The following is a 17,746-nucleotide window of genomic DNA, read 5'->3' as shown; positions in this document are numbered from 1 at the left end:
CTCCACTGTCAAGCTAACCTCCGCTGTCAGGCCCTAGTTTAATACATCCATGGTCAGGCCAAGGAGTCAAGCCAGCTCCACGCTCAGGTCTCTTCTTCTCTCATTCTAATGACGCAGCCCAACATTCTTCTTCATCGTTGGTTATTTTAATTGCTCTCTTTACCTCCGCTGTCAGGACAATGCCACTACCATAGAGGTGTTATATCTCTATGGCCACTACTGTCTTTTTCCGACGTTGTTGTAGGTCGGTTAATCAATGTTTTTGTTTGAAATGATGTGTCTAATGCATTTTTTTTGTACGTGTGAATAATTAAGCGAATGCATGAATGAATGAAAACAAGCAGTAAACAAAATTAATGAAAACATCAGCTAGAAACGGAGGGGAAGGATAAGATATCTGCAACTTCTATTGTTCTGATATTTCATCTCTCCCGGTTAGCACTATCCCCAAATCATAAGAGAGTCATGATATAGCCTACGTTGTCCCCCTAAACATTTTGCCAAATCATTAATTGGGGAGATTTCACAACTCACAACCGTGTTTTTTGTGGCAGCCTCGCGGGGCTTTTATTTTGAAAAGAAAATGCGCTTAGACGACAAGGCTGGAAATGAAATTGTGGCGAGTTTCACAGAACTTCAGCTTGAGAGGGTACTGGGAGTTCAAAATAACTGACGAAGAGACCTGAGGAGCTGGCCTGACAGCGGAGATTGGCCTGACAGTGGAGGTCTGCAGCCAGACCCCCCTCGGTTGGATGCAGGCTGGTAACTTTTTTTGAGACTCATTTGACTTTATTTTAGATGCTGTTAATTTGATTTTTATATGTTGTTTAAAACTATCCTTATAGTTTTTATAAGCTAAACCAGCATTTTATAATTTTGTTTTTAAGAAAAAAAGTCAAATATTTTACATCATAATTACATCATACATATTTTACATTTGACTGTAAAAAAAAATATGGACGTAGTTAGTGTGACGTCACCCAACCAGCGCCGCCTGCTATTGGTCCGTGATCGGCGAGCTGCGCGATCACTGGACAGGCGACCTGTCAGTCACTCGGAAAATTACCCCGTTTTATAACCGTTATATCCCGTTAATGACGCAGTTATTTTGAAAATCGCCAAATGAACACATATTAGAAGAAGTGAAATTAGCTACTGAGACCACAACCTCTTGTCGAAAAAAATTATTGACTTTATATTTTGAGTGAGAAGTTGTGCCGTGGTCCCATAGACATGAATGGAGTTAGGCGAGTCTTTTTGGAGCCGACCCTAGTGGACGGTAGAGGAACTGCAGCTTTCAGCCACTTTTCCTTATTGGCTTCAAAATTCACCCGTGGTTTTGGCCACTTATTTTACATCAATATTTTACATATGTTTGTAGCGTGTAGAGTCGAAAATATCGAATTTAGTAAAGGTATGGAAATATGAAACTTTGATCAAGATATCAAACTACACTCGTAGGGGCACCACCTTCATAGATGAAGGAAAAACAGACCTTTACTTGGCTATACTAATCAGTCATCAATCTGAAGATCATGAGATCTTTTCAGTTCAGGGATTACTTTTCTCTGCAGAGAAGGAAATACAGAACAACCAACTTTATAGTGAATGAATATATTTATTAACTACCTACTAGATAGACAAACAAACAAACCATCTAATACATGAAACGGGGGAAATGTGTGACAAATGGACAGATGATACCAGAATAAAACACTAAACTATAGGTTGAATAATGAAATGAGAATGAAATGAAAATAAAATGAGAAGGAAAGGAATATTGGAATGAAAATGAAATGAGAATTATTGGCAACAGTAAATAGTGTTATGTCAATTTAGATCAATAAACCGGAGAAACGAGGCGGGTCGCTCTAAGGGATCAATCAGACTATACTAACTTTCCTGATTGGATTAAGTGATAGCCTAATTTTAGTAAAGCTTTTGCATCAACTCTCAGCAGAAAGACATGGAAAATGTTTCAGCCTACTTGCCGGGTCCATCAGGAGGTTTCGACCGTGTAGAATCAGGTTTCCCGAAGATCAGCGAGTCTGGTAAACTCGGCAATAGTCGGGTCGCCTGGCAACGGCAAACGATGGAGTGGGAGCGGGTCTTCTGAAAAAGACGCTCTTTCAGGTGGATGTCCTTGCGACTGGCTTTCCGCTGTCGACCGGACTCCAGGCAGGATGGAGCAGGAGGCTTCGGCAGGCTGGTCGGTGGTCAGCTGAGAGAGTTGACTGGAGCTTCTGGCTTCTCTAACTTTTACTAATTAACGGATTAACAACTCGTTCTTAAAATAACTTTGTAACAGTCTTCGCGGTTCTGGTGATGATATCTATTAAAAAGCGAGGCTCAACTTCCTAGTATGAACGGCTTGTAAAAAAGCAGGATCACATTAGTGACAGAGTAGCTACAAGGCAGCGAGATCTGAATCTCCGCTCCTGCTAAGTCTTGGCGTTGGTGTCGGCGTTCGTGGCCTCCGGCATAGAGCTCGGGGCGTGAAGCACTTTTTATTTTTATTTTTTATTTTTTATCTTTATTGAAAAAAACATTCAAATATACAAACACTGCAGACATGTGCTCAGCATAGTAGTATACAAAGAAACAAGAATACGATTTTTTTTGTGTTTATAAGTTTGAGAGTCTTAATATATTCATTAAATTAGGGCGTGAAGCACTTAGTTCTCTAAGTTTGGATCGGCATCGTAGCTTTCGGCATGAAGCTCGAGGCATGAAGCGCCCAAGGTGACAAAGAACTCAGAGTTTTACAGTTTTTCCGAATTCCAAGGCGGGGTTTTGCAGTGTAAAAAGATGCTTCGCGCGGTTTTGGAGATTCCGCCTACATTTCTTTGTTCTGGAGACAGGCAACGCCCGTGACACAAGAGGATATCTCTCTCAACTACGGTACTTTAGTAACTAGCCTATGTAATGATAAAGATTTAGAATAACGCGTTTGGATTTTACATACTCAACCAATTACTGTTGTCAATCGGTGAACATTATGAAACCTGTAAACAAACACTTATGGATTGCATAAAACCATTACATGAAACATGATTAGACAATAAAACTTTTACTGTTCAAACTTTGCAGTGAACTGAGTTGCTTTAGCAGAATAGCCTAGATACATTCTTTATAATCTTAATATTTAAATCACAAATACATAGTAACTTTGGTGAAATAGAACATAATAGAAATAGAAATATAATTATCGATGTGGGGGCCAAGAATGGGTAAATATAATCAGACCTTAGGTAGCAGTGTGTCCCAGGGGAATAACTGGGTCCAACTATTGGGAGGATAATTAAAAAACTTAAGCATATGATTAACCAATTTAGTATATAATTCACACTATTCTAAAAACTCATTGGAGACATTAGGAAATACAAGAATGAAAAGAATTTATGGATTTACGACTTTTATGGCTCTATCCAGAAAGGTGGGGTTTCCTACAGAACTAAAAAGAGAAGGGAGAAAGCAATTCCTGATCCTTTTGGTAACAAAATGTATTTAATTATCTAATGTGACTAATTGTCCAACATCATTTCAATAGAACTCTGTCTTCTGGTCCAGATAAAAAGAAATCTTATTTTGTGTGAGTCTGTGTGTCTGAGGGAGATCCTGGTCTGCAGTCTGATGTGGCTTGTAGATAAAACTTGTACATTTCAGAAGAGTTGTCTGATTGGTGGAGGAGATCCCCCTTAGACTTGGTCAGCGTCAAGGTGACACTTTTGTAGCTTTAAAGGTGAAGGGTCATTTTTGTTCCTGGGAAAGAATGTTACTCAAGGGTCCATTTTGTGCTGTGGAGACCTGGTTCTGCTACATGTTCTAGATTAAAATGTCTTGTGATTGATATGACAAATTCGTTTTTAAGTAATTGAAGCATATAGTACTGTTTTTAAGGTTTTCAATAATTATCGAGATAATATTGTATATTGAGATAATTTTGGCCAAGATAATCGTACTATGAAATTTTCATATTGGCACAGGCCTAGACATTGGTTCTCAGTCCTCGTCCTCAGGACCTAGAGTCCTGCTGGTTTTCATTCTACCCATCTAATCAGGGACTGATTTACACCTGGGACACCAGGTGACTGCAATTAACTACCTGGTAGGATAGAAAAGCAGCAGCACCCTGGGTGCTGAAGACCAGCATTGACAACCACTGGGTCAGGGTAAGTCTACAGTGATTGTAGATAGCGGTATAGCCCTGACTGTCAAAAGAAGGAATGCGGTAAATACAATGCCAGCGATGTTTCCTGAATACACCAGAGGCTGTTGGTCACCTGCCCATGCTCTGTTGGTTGAGACAAGCCTGGAGCTGACTGATGAGTGCCAGAATTTTGGATCCTTTCACAAATCTGTGACATTTACAAGTCGCAGATATAGTGATGAAGGATGAAAACTGAGGCAGGCTGTGTAGGATAGGGATGCTTACCTAGTAAAACTGGAATGGATTACTCAAGGTGGAGTAATTACCCAGTGCAATGACAACCTGACATGTCTGCCAATGACGACAGTCTGACAAGCTTCTGATGGATGCACATTAGCTGTAGCTGATGGACCTTTGTAAATACCTTACCTGACTCAACAGGAGGAGATAAAATCTTATATTATACATGGCATGACATGTCAGGGTTAGATGGATTGATAGATTGCATTGATAAATCAGCAACAGTTCATTGTTTCATTTCAGTTAGAACATCCAACTGTACTTGAAAATAGTCAAGATGCTGATATAAGATGAAAAAAGTGAGGTAAAACAAAATAATCTGCATTTTTCATTCATCATCCTTATATATGAAATTTCCCACTGCATTGGATTTCCCAGAGCCAGTGCTAAAGCAAATGTCAAGTCAAGGAAAATGGATCCAACTTCCAATGGACCACTCTAATGAAAAATAAACAAATGTTTCAGCTTCAGAAATGCATATTACTTATCAATATGCCATTTAAAGAGCTGCCTCTGCCTTAAAGAGCTGCTAACCCTAAAATTATTTAAACAGCCTGGGTTTCAATGGAGTTTTAGTGTCCCATGATGGTCTACATGCTGCTTCAGAGGCTTTTCCACCCTGACAAGAATACAATTCTGGGGGACACACTGGATTACTTGTAATTTTTAGGTGTCAAAATATCAGTATCAGCCTTCAAAAACCCCATACTGGTCAAACCCCTAGTCCATGTGTTTGTGTGAACAGCAAAGTTTAAATAAAGTGGATAGGTAAGGGCGGGTCAAAATACCTGGGCAATCTAGAAAACAAATGGAGCATACAGTATAAGTCACATTCACACTGTCATAAATAACATTACTGTCCAGCATGTCTTCCATATATTTATCTTCTCTGGCAGTCTGCCAGGCAAAGATTTCTACCTGTGGGTTCCTGGAAGAGAAGAGGAGCCAGAGAGACCGAACAGACATGAGCATCAACATGGTAACAAAAATCTTTATATTAGCTACTCCATTTCATACTGTTATTTGGGTCTATATCAACTTGATATCAAAAAACTGTAATTTGAATTTCAATGTGCAAAACTGTTAATGCAAAATTCAATACTAAAGTAGTTATTATCTAATCATGTCAACAAACAAAAAAACAATCTCATCAAAACAGAATATCTCAAATTACCCAAAGAGCAATGAACAAGAGGTTTTCAACATGACTAATGTTGGTGTGATAGAGGCAGTCTGACCTGGGCTGTCATGCTGTACTGAACTATTTAGCTGGCTCAGGAGTGTTCACCAATATTGGGTGTCGGGTCAGGACACGGAGACTGGACTTCGATGCATAGAACTTTACTGAAGGTTTAAGGCATCAGGTACATAGGCACAACAATTGCTTATAGTCTCTCCATCCTATCCATCGGCATGCCACAATACAGGGATGTGATGGTGGGTTTGTGTGTGGTCTAAAACAGGAGAGTAATTATCATTACTAATGGAATTAAACAAGGAATGCACGAGAATTACTATCCAAATAGTAATAAGGTAATCAGCATGAAAAACATAAAGTAACTCTCAGTAGGTAGCGGTGAGGGAAAAGTCCACACAACATGGATACATCTCTCATCAAAATACTGGGTGTGCAACATGAAGGCTAACAAGTTCCACATAGCTTAGTTATTAAACTTAACAAGGCTCTCTAACCATAGCTCAGACTAGCGCAAGCAAACACCAAGCAACAAACAGGCAATGTGGGTCCAACTCAATATAATTATCTCCTTAACATCAATTTAACCTTACACCAATTTCCATAACTGTTAACTGACACATTCTACTTACATTTGGTCATCTATGCACACAACAGGTAAAGTTTACTCAGTTTTAAGTCCTTGAAGTGACCATCTGAAGAGGCTGTCTGCTGCGTGGCACGGGGGATTTTCAGAGCCTGCCTGGGCTGGGGTTGCTATGGCGATTTATTGGCTCGTTAACGGGTGCTCTGCCAGAGCCTTTTCTACACATGCCATTAACAAAAGCCCTGTACTTCACTGTGGGTAGGACTAGCTTTACAGCATAAAAAACACACCTGTTGTGACATTGTGTTGAAGGTTCATTGAGCCCACGAGTCAAACTAATTCTCTTCTCTGAGGATCCATTATATGACCCATTTTTATCACAGTATTAGGAAGTTGCTCGCTAAGTTAGGGAGAAGGTGGGATCACTAAAAGATGAAAAATGGTAATGAGAATGTAACTGTACAAATGTGGTCAGGATGAGGAACAGGAAGCAGCATGAAAGTTGACCAAAGTTTTAATGGAAGATGACGTTTTCACAGAAAGGTACATACATGCACACAGAGGAGTTGTAACACTGACTTATATATTAAACAAAGATAAGCTAGCATACCGTTTTGTGCTCATGTAGTAATAGGACAAGAACAAATATAGCTTGGAAACAGTGTCTGAGGGCTGAGTGATGGAAGATAGCTGATGATGTAATGTGTGTATGTTTGGGTGCGTGTGTGTATTTGTGGCTACGTGTACATATGTGCACTAGGATTAGTGTTTGTGAATGACGGGGTGTTTGAGTAAATCATACAACTACAGAGCAAGGAGCCGATGTGCAACTGACACAGCAGAGGAGACCGTGAAGGGCAGTGTTGATTAAGGCTGGCACTGACACAGCTGACACTATGAAGATGTGTTTGTGACAGATAGGTTATCACTAGGACAAGTACTGCGGGCTCATCATGGAATAGTCATAATATTAAGAAATGTAACACAACCGAAGTAATGAGGCATGACTGAAAACACATGTTGCATTGACTGAGCTATCTGCATATCTGGTAAGAAGCATTTGAACATTGTATTGTATCTGAGGTGGTTGCATTCTGACATTTGAGCATGTGATTTAAAGTTTTGAATGTGAGCACAGCATTTTGTGTCTTAACCCTCCTATTATGTCAGGGTCAAAATTGATCAGTTTCTGACTTAAAGTAGGTGAAACGCACACCTGTAGTGATGAGGTGCTGGCCAGCGAAAACAAGCATAAAAATGGTGAAAGTAGCCGCACACTCGTAGCTCTGATGCAATAATTTAATGAGACATTAACAAAAGTTAGTTTGTTTCAGTCAGTTTCTGACTTAAACAGCAGTGAAAACCCCATATATTTTATTTTTTCTGCATGAAATTTTGAGTGGCCACCCCATTACAAAAAGTGAAACATTGTCCACATAAATAATTTTATAAAGTCTCTACACCATGTGGGTCCAAAGATTATACTAGAGGTCAAATTTGACCCATTGGTCAAGAAATTTGGATATGCAAACTTTCTCATGTGAATCATTGTCCAGATGGGTCAAGCACACACACACACACACACACACACACAAAACAAATATTGTCTCCTGTGAACACATGGTTCAGGTTGTATACACACACGCACACAGACACACACCTCTGTAGCATAAATGTTGTGTATGCCTCGATTATGTCAAGTCAATTATATCAAGACAAAATATCTGTAAAGTGCACACATACTAGACATAGTCAAATACGAAATATGCATCCTACATCTATTACAGTCAATATAATCAATAAGATGCTGCAAAATGTGTGTTTTCTAATGAAAATGAGTGATGTATCATAAAGGAAATACAGTCTGTATGGACTATGAAATACAAAAAACCGATGGGTGACGAGTTGGGTTAAATAAGGTAAATTACTATTGGGGAATAAAATATGTATTGTGACTGCTGAGCTGGTTCAGCCATTCCGGGTCAAGAGATAAAGAGATGCAACAGATTTGCTAACATAACAGGAGGGGCGAAAATATCACTGTTGTCATATAAAAACCTTGTAACCCAAATTTTGGTGATTTTAATATTTTCACTTCAGTCGAAGGGTTCCATGCTTCTCTATGGGTTGAGAAAATTCCCCGACCTCCTGCACTTATGAGACCCTTTTAAAACCCATCGGATAATGTCAAAATGCGTTGTTATCTAGTTAAACCATGGCTGTTTTTCTTAGAACCTGAAAAGTTGACATTTTGGCAATACAAACACCTGACAGTGATGATATTCAATCACTCATTAAAATGGCTATTTTTGTCATCTTTGAGTGTGAAAACGTCACTAAACTCTGACAATGAATTTAGGAACCGTTTTTTGTGGTTGTGGGATTAAAAATGACTTTCATACGTAACAAGGGGCGCGATCCAATCAAAATGTGAGTCTCTGGTCTCTGGTCTCTGGTCTACTATTTTATTTAACTCAATCACTCCTTCGAACCTAGAACTGGTCCAGTGGCTTATAGTTACTATATAAATAAAGTTTATTATAGTTGCCTGTGATACAGTGACACGAGTGCTACACCTGTATGGAAGAGGATTAGGGCCATATTTTAAAAATGTATTTCAGTTCTGATTTTAAATTCAGAATTCTGACTTTAACTCAGAATATGGCCCTAATCCTTTTCCGTAGTCCTGGCCTTGATATAACAGCCTCGTAGTTTTTCATCACTCACTTCTGTAGCGTCAACAATTGTTCGAAGATAGATTCACGCTAAAAAAAATAAAAATAAAAATAAAAAAACATAAGCCCTGATTTCCCTTGCAGGTATTGATAAAATGGAGAGTGGAAACCTAGTAAGTGGTTATTTTTTTTCAGTGGAAACTGGTTCTTCTTGTTCCAACGTAGCTAATCGTGTGTTTCCTCCAGTGAGCCAGTGAGGCAGTCAGTCAGACTCTGCCAACATGAGCCTGAACATCCCAGGACTGGTGGTGATGGTGCTCTTCTACCTGCTGGTGCTGGGCACCGGCATCTGGGCCTCGGTCCAGTCCAGGCGGGTGGAGGAGAGGAGCCAGGGAGACCGGACCGAGATGACTCTGCTGGGGAACCGTGGGATCAGCTTGGTGGTGGGAATCTTCACCATGACAGGTGAGTATAGAAGCTGCATGGTGTCGGATTGGACCAGTGCAATCTACAGTAGGGCGACTGTTGTGACTGAAATGATTTATTATGGCTGCACATACAGTAGCCTACACCTGTTGGATATATTTGATTTGTATTAGTGTGGAAATATCACCATTAGCTACCCTACCTGGGTCCACAGAACAATGAAATGCCCTTAACCAAAAGAATCGTATTTGTATAGGAACCTATAGTGTATAGTGACCTTATTGGACATACTTTATGGCATTTTTATCTCCTATGGTATATAATCTTCATATAGGGACTTAGTGTAGGCCTGTGGTTTTGCTGTGATGTCTGTGTAGAATTGGATTAATATTAGGTCTTTTTCATGAGGGATACACATCAGTGTGAGCAAATACAACGATGTAGGAAACAACTTTGAATCACTCAGGGAAATGGAAGAGTTCTGTATTCTGCTATAATATATTTACAATGTTTTGGTTATCTCCAGTCAGCTTACGGCCGAAATCGGACGGAGCAGGGTCTTTACCTGCTACACAGACTTCGTCTTTGTAGGTGTGGTTGCATGCCAGCCGTGGTTTGAGGAGATATCAAGTTGAGTTTTGCCAAGTGATAATGCAGTTGGTTATGCAGGGTTTGGAAGTGTAGGCTATATTAACTGGTACTGAATTAATTAACTAGATCGTTTTAACTACAGGATCATGGATACACATTGATTTGATTGATTTATTTTAATGTGCAATGTAAAAACACCCACAAGGTTGCTCTGCTGCGTCACATTGCCTCTGGTACAATGAGGTATTTATTTTAATCATTTTTAAACAGATTGTACTCGTTTTTTACACAGTTCTATGGAGTTTTTACCTGTTTGAGGGCCGCGTAGCCACGCGTAGAGGGGAAAAAATAGACCAGACGCGCAAAACTAGAGATGAGCCACGCGATGCCCGCGCGGGTGCGCGCGGCTTCCGTGGTCAGTGTAGCAGCTTCAGTTGATTATACTGGACGCGCTCAGCTGCGGGCATTCTGCCGCAGACGTGTCGCGCCGCGTCCGTGTCCCATGTATTTCGGCCGTAAGCAGCTACAACTTGACCATTGGTGGTTTGTATATGCTGCAGAAAATTTATCTCACAGATGTAACTTCAGAGGGAGAACTGAGTTTTGCATTAATCTGTGTGTGTGTGTGTGTGTGTGTGTGTGTGTGTGTGTGTGTGTGTGTGTGTGTGTGTGTGTGTGTGTGTGTGTGTGCATGCGCGCATTGTGCTTCCTACAGCTACATTTGTCGGAGGGGGCTTCATCCTTGGTCTGACAGAAGCAGTTTACACTCCTAGTATGGGACTGACCTGGGCTGTCATGCCAGTAACAGCAGCCCTGTCTTTCACTGTGGGTAAGACGAGCTTTTAATGACAATACCAGTTTGATAAGTAGTTAGAATCTAAATAGTTATCAATTCTGAGAAGCTATTAAGACTAGCACTTTATTGACGAGTACGGGAGATACTATACGGACAAACATCAGTTCATAGGATGAGACAAGAAGTCAATAACTGAATACTGTGCAATGAAAAGTCAATCATCAGCAATGGTGTAGGTTTCATTTCAACTGGACAGCAAATCACACTGACATCCTTAGTAGCAGCCTAAATGCAACTCTGCTTTCTCTCACTTCATCAGCAAGATTGAATCTGAAATGAATTTGAAAAAAATACAAATTTATATGAGCAAAGTATGCAGGAATCAGAGAGAGTGAGGGGAATTATTGGTCAAAACTGCACCAAATCTCTGATCTGAAGGACAAACATCGATCAAAATATGAAACATATCATGCATTCCACAATGTCCTGCACAGTCTAAATGGTTGTTGGAATGCCTTTAAAAGCATGCAGTGCAAGGAAATTCAAAACAAGTCTGTGGATCAGATGCCTCAGATCTGGAAAACCAAAGTTTTTACTGCACTAACAGAAACATGGCCCAGTGCAGGAAAATGCCATATAGCCTGTTTGAGATCTCACCTGTGGCTCTGTTGCTCCACCTAGCTGCACGGCCTCATCCACCTGCTGAGGTAATTCACTAATGCATTATGAAGAGAAAATGTAAGGCCCATGCTGACTTCTTTGATGAGAATTACTATACAGAATTGGAGATATTGGAATTCAAATAGACCCATCCTGCAAATCATATTAGCCAAACAATTTGACAGGAGTGATACATTTTACACTAATTGCCTGCCATCCTGCCAGTCAATAAGGTCATATTCTGGGCGTGATCACAGTGACGTATTACTCGGGGGGGGGGGGGGGGGGGGGGGGGTTTGGAAAAATTTGGAGATATGAGGTTTCTGCACCAAATATTTGTCTGTGATGTTGTGTCGTAGTGACAGCCACACCAATGCAAATCTATTTTGCTTTCTGTGGTTGAATTATAAAGGTGGACTTTTCTTTGCCAAACCAATGCGAGACAAAAAATATGTGACCATGATGGACCCGTTCCAGATCAAGTATGGGAAGGTCCTGAGTGGAGTCCTGTCTGTGGCGCCGCTTATATCTGATATCATCTGGGTGACTGGAACTCTGATCGGCTTAGGTAAGTGACATTGACATCAAAGATAAAGTTTTAAAGGTAAAGTTTCACAATAGTAGAACTTGTACTTCCTTCTAAACAGATATGATTTGTAGAAAGTGACCATGAAGTTTGAGGAGTGACGTGTCTCATCCCTGACTGACTGACCTGAATTTGCCTCTCTTCTTTGACCATGCACTGTAGCAATAATGCCATGGTGTAAATATAAAATGTAAATGTGCAAAAAGATACAGTTATTAAGTTATTTTGCATCTCACATGAAATTACACATAAATTACACCATATTGATCGGTTCTGTCATGTCTCATACTGGTAAATCGCAGGTGACTCTTATTGGTAATCAGGCTGACGCAGCAGCTTCCAAAAAAATCACAAATTAGTTATATCATTTTTTAGATGTACTAACAACAACACTCAGAGGACATAAGGTGTAATCCTAACAATACTCAGGGACATGAAACAACCTCTAGGCTATTCCAATAATAAGCAAATATTTATGTAGTCCTATACATTGCAAAATAGCCTAATTAATTAATTTTCTTCATCCATGCATAGCCTAAACATGATCTAGGTTAGGCATACCTACATGTTTTAACATAACAGAAAAATATCACAAAAAAAACTCACAAAAAACAAGATAAAGACAACTCTTCATTGAGTCCCCTTGGCTCCAGTGTATCAAGAAAATGTATCCAAAAACATTCCTTTTGAAGAAGGATTCTTTCCCGATCCCCACCTCTAGGTGGAGTTTTAACAGTCTCAATGCCCATGTATCTGAGATCTCCTGTTGTGTGGTGGTGGCTGTTGAAACGCCTAGCAACCGATGATTTTACATCATGATTGCGGATTGAACACAACAAGATTTTTCTATAAAAGGCAGTCTAATCTGCGTAACTACCTGGTGAGATCTGATTCACCAAAGAGGTCTTCTCACTTCTTGTCTAGTATCCCAAGTGGGAACTTTCCCTGTTTTAATTGTGTTCAGTGTCATGGTCTGATTAGAGGTAATCACTTTCCCCATCCTAAGACTGGAACTGCTGTAAATGTTAGAGGCAGAATAACATGCAATACTAAATTTGTTGTATATCTATTAAAATGCCCATGTAACCTATATTAAAAGGAAAAGAATCCTTCTTGAAAAGGAATGTTTTTGGATACATTTTCTTGATACACTGGAGCCAAGGGGACTCAATGAAGAGTTGTCTTTATCTTGTTTTTTGTGAGTTTTTTTTGTGATATTTTTCTGTTATGTTAAAACATGTAGGTATGCCTAACCTAGATCATGTTTAGGCTATGCATGGATGAAGAAAATTAATTAATTAGGCTATTTTGCAACGTATAGGACTACATAAATATTTGCTTATTGTTGGAATAGCCTAGAGGTTGTTTCATGTCCCTGAGTGTTGTTACGATTACACCTTATGTCCTCTGAGTGTTGTTGTTAGTACATCTAAAAAATGATATAACTAATTTGTGATTTTTTTGGAAGCTGCTGCGTCAGCCTGATTACCAATAAGAGTCACCTGCGAGTGACCGATTCAGTTTGTTTGCCTAAAAAGCGCACTGAAGAAGGGCGTCTTGCCCAAAATGTCTGAGTGGCAAAAAATATAAATTAATTAATTGGAGTGCTGTCCTGGAGTATTTCGTTACAAATTTTTTGAGGATTCAGCACCCACATAAATAACAGAGGGTTGAGCACGTTTTTTGGTAAATTGTTTTCATATTGGTAAAAGACTTAAGACTGTATGTTTGCTATTGAAGGGTTGCATGCATTTAGCAGAAAAATACTCTTCATGGATAAACCCTGTCTCATCAATAGAAAAAGAAATCTCCGCCTGTCATTCAGCTTTACAGCGAGCTACTGGCCTTCTCACTTGTAATGCATATTCATGGACTGTTTAATTCTCCATGCAGTGTATACTATTTATAGTGGCAATCGAACAACAAAAAAGGCCACTTGAGGGAATTTGAAGGCATTTTCAACGCGTGGTGGTGCAAAAAATGAGGTCTGCCATGGAATATGCGTTTGACACTTTATTTATATATATATATATATATATATATATATATATATATATATATATATATATCTAAAGTCACCTACAAAGGCCGGGTGCACTGAATGAGTGATATAAAAACAAGCTCGATATGAAACAAAACAAAAAAGCACAGGCGCCCACACACGGTTGAAAAACTGTGTGGCTTCCTCAGTTCCTAACTCCCTGCAGCTGTTCACCTGTGACTACCTGTAGGCTATGTGACTACTGTGATTACCTGCCTATGCCCTCTAGTGCGCAGGTGAAGTAGCAACAACAACATTTACACAACTTACCACACACACAACATATAGCACACATCAAAATTGGCTACAACACTATTAGTTATTGATTAATAAATAAATTATTTGAATCATAAATGAGTGCACTTGTAAGCGTTTCTGTCTACATAACTTGTCTCTTTGCTTTTAGTTGTTTTACATAAAAAGGAATCCTGTTTCAATGTTTGTTCAATCCAACCAGGAAAGTAGCCAGAGGGCGAGAGAAAATTAGCCTAAAAAACTGGCACAAGGCGCCGCTGATTATGAATTCCCTTTTGTAGTATGATAGTCCTACTTCTAGGAAGCCCAAGCTGTGTCTTATCATCCTATGTGTGCTGCATTCATTACCGCCATTTGTGATTTTAAGAGGCAGCAGTGAATGTCTTTCCGTCTGTGCAGAATTGCAGGAAGAATTCTGAGCATATCAGCCAGTGAAGTGTTGAAGCAGGCTGAAGTGTGCTGCTTACAGACAGTACTTTGTTTTCATGGCGACAGAGTCAAATACACAAAACTCTAGACCGCATGCGTCCAAAACACAGATATAGCCTATACAAAAGGAGATGACAGATATTCAGTGATTGTACTCATTTATATTCGTATACAGATTTTTCAGCATACATGGTATTAAACAAATATACCTCTCCCAACTTTGACTGGGTGCTCTGCCACGAACCAACCACTGTCAAACAGTTATCCTTAGGGAAAAGCACTCAACTGTCACCTCAAGTCAGCCATCTTGCTGGTTTTCTGATCATTTTTCTTTTCATAGGAAACATGCTGACTTGTTTCTGAATTACCTTTGTAGGTGCGACCATGAGTGTGATTCTGGATTTGCCCTACACTGTTTGCATCTGGATCTCCGCTGCAGTAGCCATTGTGTATACACTGCTGGGAGGCCTCTACTCTGTAGCCTACACAGACATCATACAACTAATTCTCATATTCATCAGTATGGTGAGTTATTCTGATGTCTTCACCAAATATGACGGTCTCATGCTAAAATTGCACGATTGGGCGTTTGGTAACAAGTCACAGAAGCAGGTTTCACACTCAGCAAGGGAAGAATGTCTTTTTACCAAAACTCATCATGTAGCAGAGTATATCAAGTGCATTTCCCCCCCAAATGTTTATGTCAGTGGTTCCTTGTGTTTCATGCAGTGGCTGTGTGTCCCTTTCATCCTGATGAACCCCTCATCAGCTGACATCACCAAGACTGCATTCAACTTTACCTTCCAGGCCCCCTGGGTCGGTACATTGGAAGCAGAAAGAGCCTGGAGGTGGATTGATAATTTCTTACTGCTGGTAAGGCTTACATGCTTCAGTTTTCAGGTCGGGACACATGCAAACGTCCATGAGCACTGCAGATAATCTAGGAGTAGCAAGTCTTTTTGATATGAGATCTACTTTTCACTTTACTGCAGTTAGATTATCTGCCAGCAAGTTATTTTCACTTCATTACATATACCTAGTATTCATTCTCACACAGAGATTTATAGACATTGCCACATATAGGAATAGGCCTGCACACATGCAAAAAAAATTTCAGTTAACATTCTATACATAAAATAGCATTGACAATGGGTAGGATGACACATTTCTATGAAAACATGTTAATTAATTATTTTGTCTGGTAAAAATTATTCTTGGCAAATAATTGCTTTTTCGTTTATCAGTTCTTGACAGGTGAGCCAAAAAGTTAATTTCAGACACTACATGCAACCCTTCAAAAACGTACATGCTTTTTGAGTTGCAAGGACTTTTGGAGTTGTGAGGATGGATGTTTTGGGGGCCACTCCTTCAGTCCAATCCTTTCTTTTAATTTGGAAAGTGAATAATATGGCTCAAAGCAAATGTAGTAACAGTGGTTTCCACTGTTTTTTTTTATGAGGCTTTTGGTAACCTGGGCTATCAGGACTTCCACCAGCGGACCCTGTCAGCCTCGTCTTCAGCCACAGCCAGGATCACCTGCTTCACTGCAGCTGCTGTCATCTTCATCTTCGGAATCCCTTCAGTGTTGATCGGAGCAGTCGCAGCATCAACAGGTACAATGGATTTATTACAGTAGAACAGAACAGAACAGAATAGTGTAACCATCCTCATTTTTTAAACATTCTTTCTTCCCCACCTTAGATAGTGAAAGTGTGTCCACACACTAAGCTTACACGCTAGGCCCTGGACTTGCTATTTTGCCTGATGTCCCAGTTGTATGTTTGGGTCTCAGACTGGAACTTGACCTCGTACGGCTCCCCTTCTCCGTACGAGCGTGGGGAGGCCGGTCTGGTCCTGCCCATCGCTCTGCAGCACCTCACCCCAAACTACATCGCCATCATCGGTATCGGAGCTGTAGCCGCCGCGGCGATGTCGTCGACAGACTCTGCTCTGTTGTCGGCCACTTCCATCTTCTCCACCAACATCTACAAGAACATCGTGAGGACCAAGGTAAGATGGTCCAGGGGTAATTTACCGTGTCTGAGAGAGATCAGAAGGTGAGAGAAAAGCCTCCAGGTGTTTTTGTCCCTGTGTCTCCCTTCCCTCCAGGCATCAGACAGGGAGCTCCAGTGGGTGATCCGAGTCACGGTGGTATTGGTGGGCTTGGCCGGCACGGCGCTCACCTTCCTAGACAACAGCATCATGGTGTTCTGGATCCTGGGCTCAGACATAACCTACACCATCATGTTCCCTCAACTCGTCTGCGTCCTCTTCTTCAGCATCTCCAACGGCTACGGCTCCGTCATGGGCTTTCTGATCGGGGTGTCGCTGAGAGTGTTGTGCGGGGATCCGTTTCTAGGGCTACCGACCGTCCTCCACTTCCCAGGGTGCACTCTGGAGGACGGTGTTTACGTCCAGCACTCCCCCATCAGGACCATCTGCATGCTGTCTACCATCTTCGCTACTCTGACGTTCTCCTGGCTGGCTTCACTGCTCTTCAACAACGGGCTGATCCCTGGGAGGTGGGACGTATTCAAAGTGAAAACCCAGCGGCCACCACAGCAACTAACATTAACGAGTACCAACACCAGCAAAGAGGACAAGCAGGATGAGAAATCTGAAGTCCAGAATGAGAGCGCATTGATGCTAGATACGTAATGTTAAAACAAATCAACAGGCCTGAAAGAGGAATGATTTATGGGATGCATACATCATATTTCTTATATTGAGCTGTATTATCATGTCTCAGTCTTATACCAATGCTTACTTTTTTATAAAATAATCAATTCATCACTCTGTTCAAGCACACATCAGGATATTACAAGTTATAATTTTGTTGGTCACAGGCCAAAGAGGTCAAGACCCACTGATCAGTTTCATTAAATTTTAGTGGGATCTAAAACAAACTTACTGGAAGCCTACAGTGACTTTAATGTCTTTAGTTTTGTTATGTATACTACACAGGTGCCAATCATCAGATGTTGAACATCTTTAAAAACATATATATACTTTTTTTTTTTTTTTTATTGTACTTGAATAAAAAATTGTGAATCACA

General features: G+C 40.3%; 1 protein-coding gene across 4 annotated transcripts; it reads left to right on the top strand.

Annotated features, from left to right (window-relative positions):
- Positions 1 to 663: 663 nt before the first annotated feature.
- Positions 664 to 17,746, top strand: LOC139910451 (high-affinity choline transporter 1-like). Of its 4 annotated transcripts, XM_078289087.1 has the most exons (10): positions 664 to 762; positions 5,347 to 5,429; positions 9,153 to 9,371; positions 10,639 to 10,752; positions 11,792 to 11,947; positions 15,067 to 15,215; positions 15,420 to 15,563; positions 16,150 to 16,303; positions 16,483 to 16,700; positions 16,800 to 17,746. In XM_078289087.1, exons 3-10 carry the CDS (start codon positions 9,188 to 9,190, stop codon positions 17,346 to 17,348), a joined length of 1,668 nt encoding a protein of 555 aa, XP_078145213.1. In that variant the 5' UTR covers positions 664 to 762; positions 5,347 to 5,429; positions 9,153 to 9,187; the 3' UTR covers positions 17,349 to 17,746. The 4 variants fall into 4 exon arrangements, with proteins under 4 accessions (XP_078145213.1, XP_078145215.1, XP_071753843.2 ...); XM_078289089.1 differs by lacking the exon at positions 5,347 to 5,429 and having other exon boundaries at positions 709 to 762; XM_071897742.2 differs by lacking the exons at positions 664 to 762; positions 5,347 to 5,429 and adding an exon at positions 7,215 to 7,280 and having other exon boundaries at positions 9,161 to 9,371.

The sequence above is a fragment of the Centroberyx gerrardi genome, chromosome 16 (genome assembly GCF_048128805.1).
Source record: "Centroberyx gerrardi isolate f3 chromosome 16, fCenGer3.hap1.cur.20231027, whole genome shotgun sequence".
NCBI lineage: Eukaryota > Metazoa > Chordata > Actinopteri > Beryciformes > Berycidae > Centroberyx > Centroberyx gerrardi.
The sequence above is the reverse complement of the archived record's forward strand: the minus strand, read 5'-3'. Positions and strand labels throughout refer to the sequence as shown.

What these genes read in the sequence shown, in the direction of transcription:
- LOC139910451 (XM_078289087.1), top strand. Translation starts at nt 9,188, where the DNA reads ATGAGCCTGAACATCCCAGGACTGGTGGTGATGGTGCTCTTCTACCTG. An exon ending in TGGAACTCTGATCGGCTTAG is followed by an intron (nt 11,948 to 15,066) that starts GTAAGTGACATT and finishes TTACCTTTGTAG; the next exon opens with GTGCGACCATGAGTGTGATT. An exon ending in AGCAGTCGCAGCATCAACAG is followed by an intron (nt 16,304 to 16,482) that starts GTACAATGGATT and finishes TTTGGGTCTCAG; the next exon opens with ACTGGAACTTGACCTCGTAC.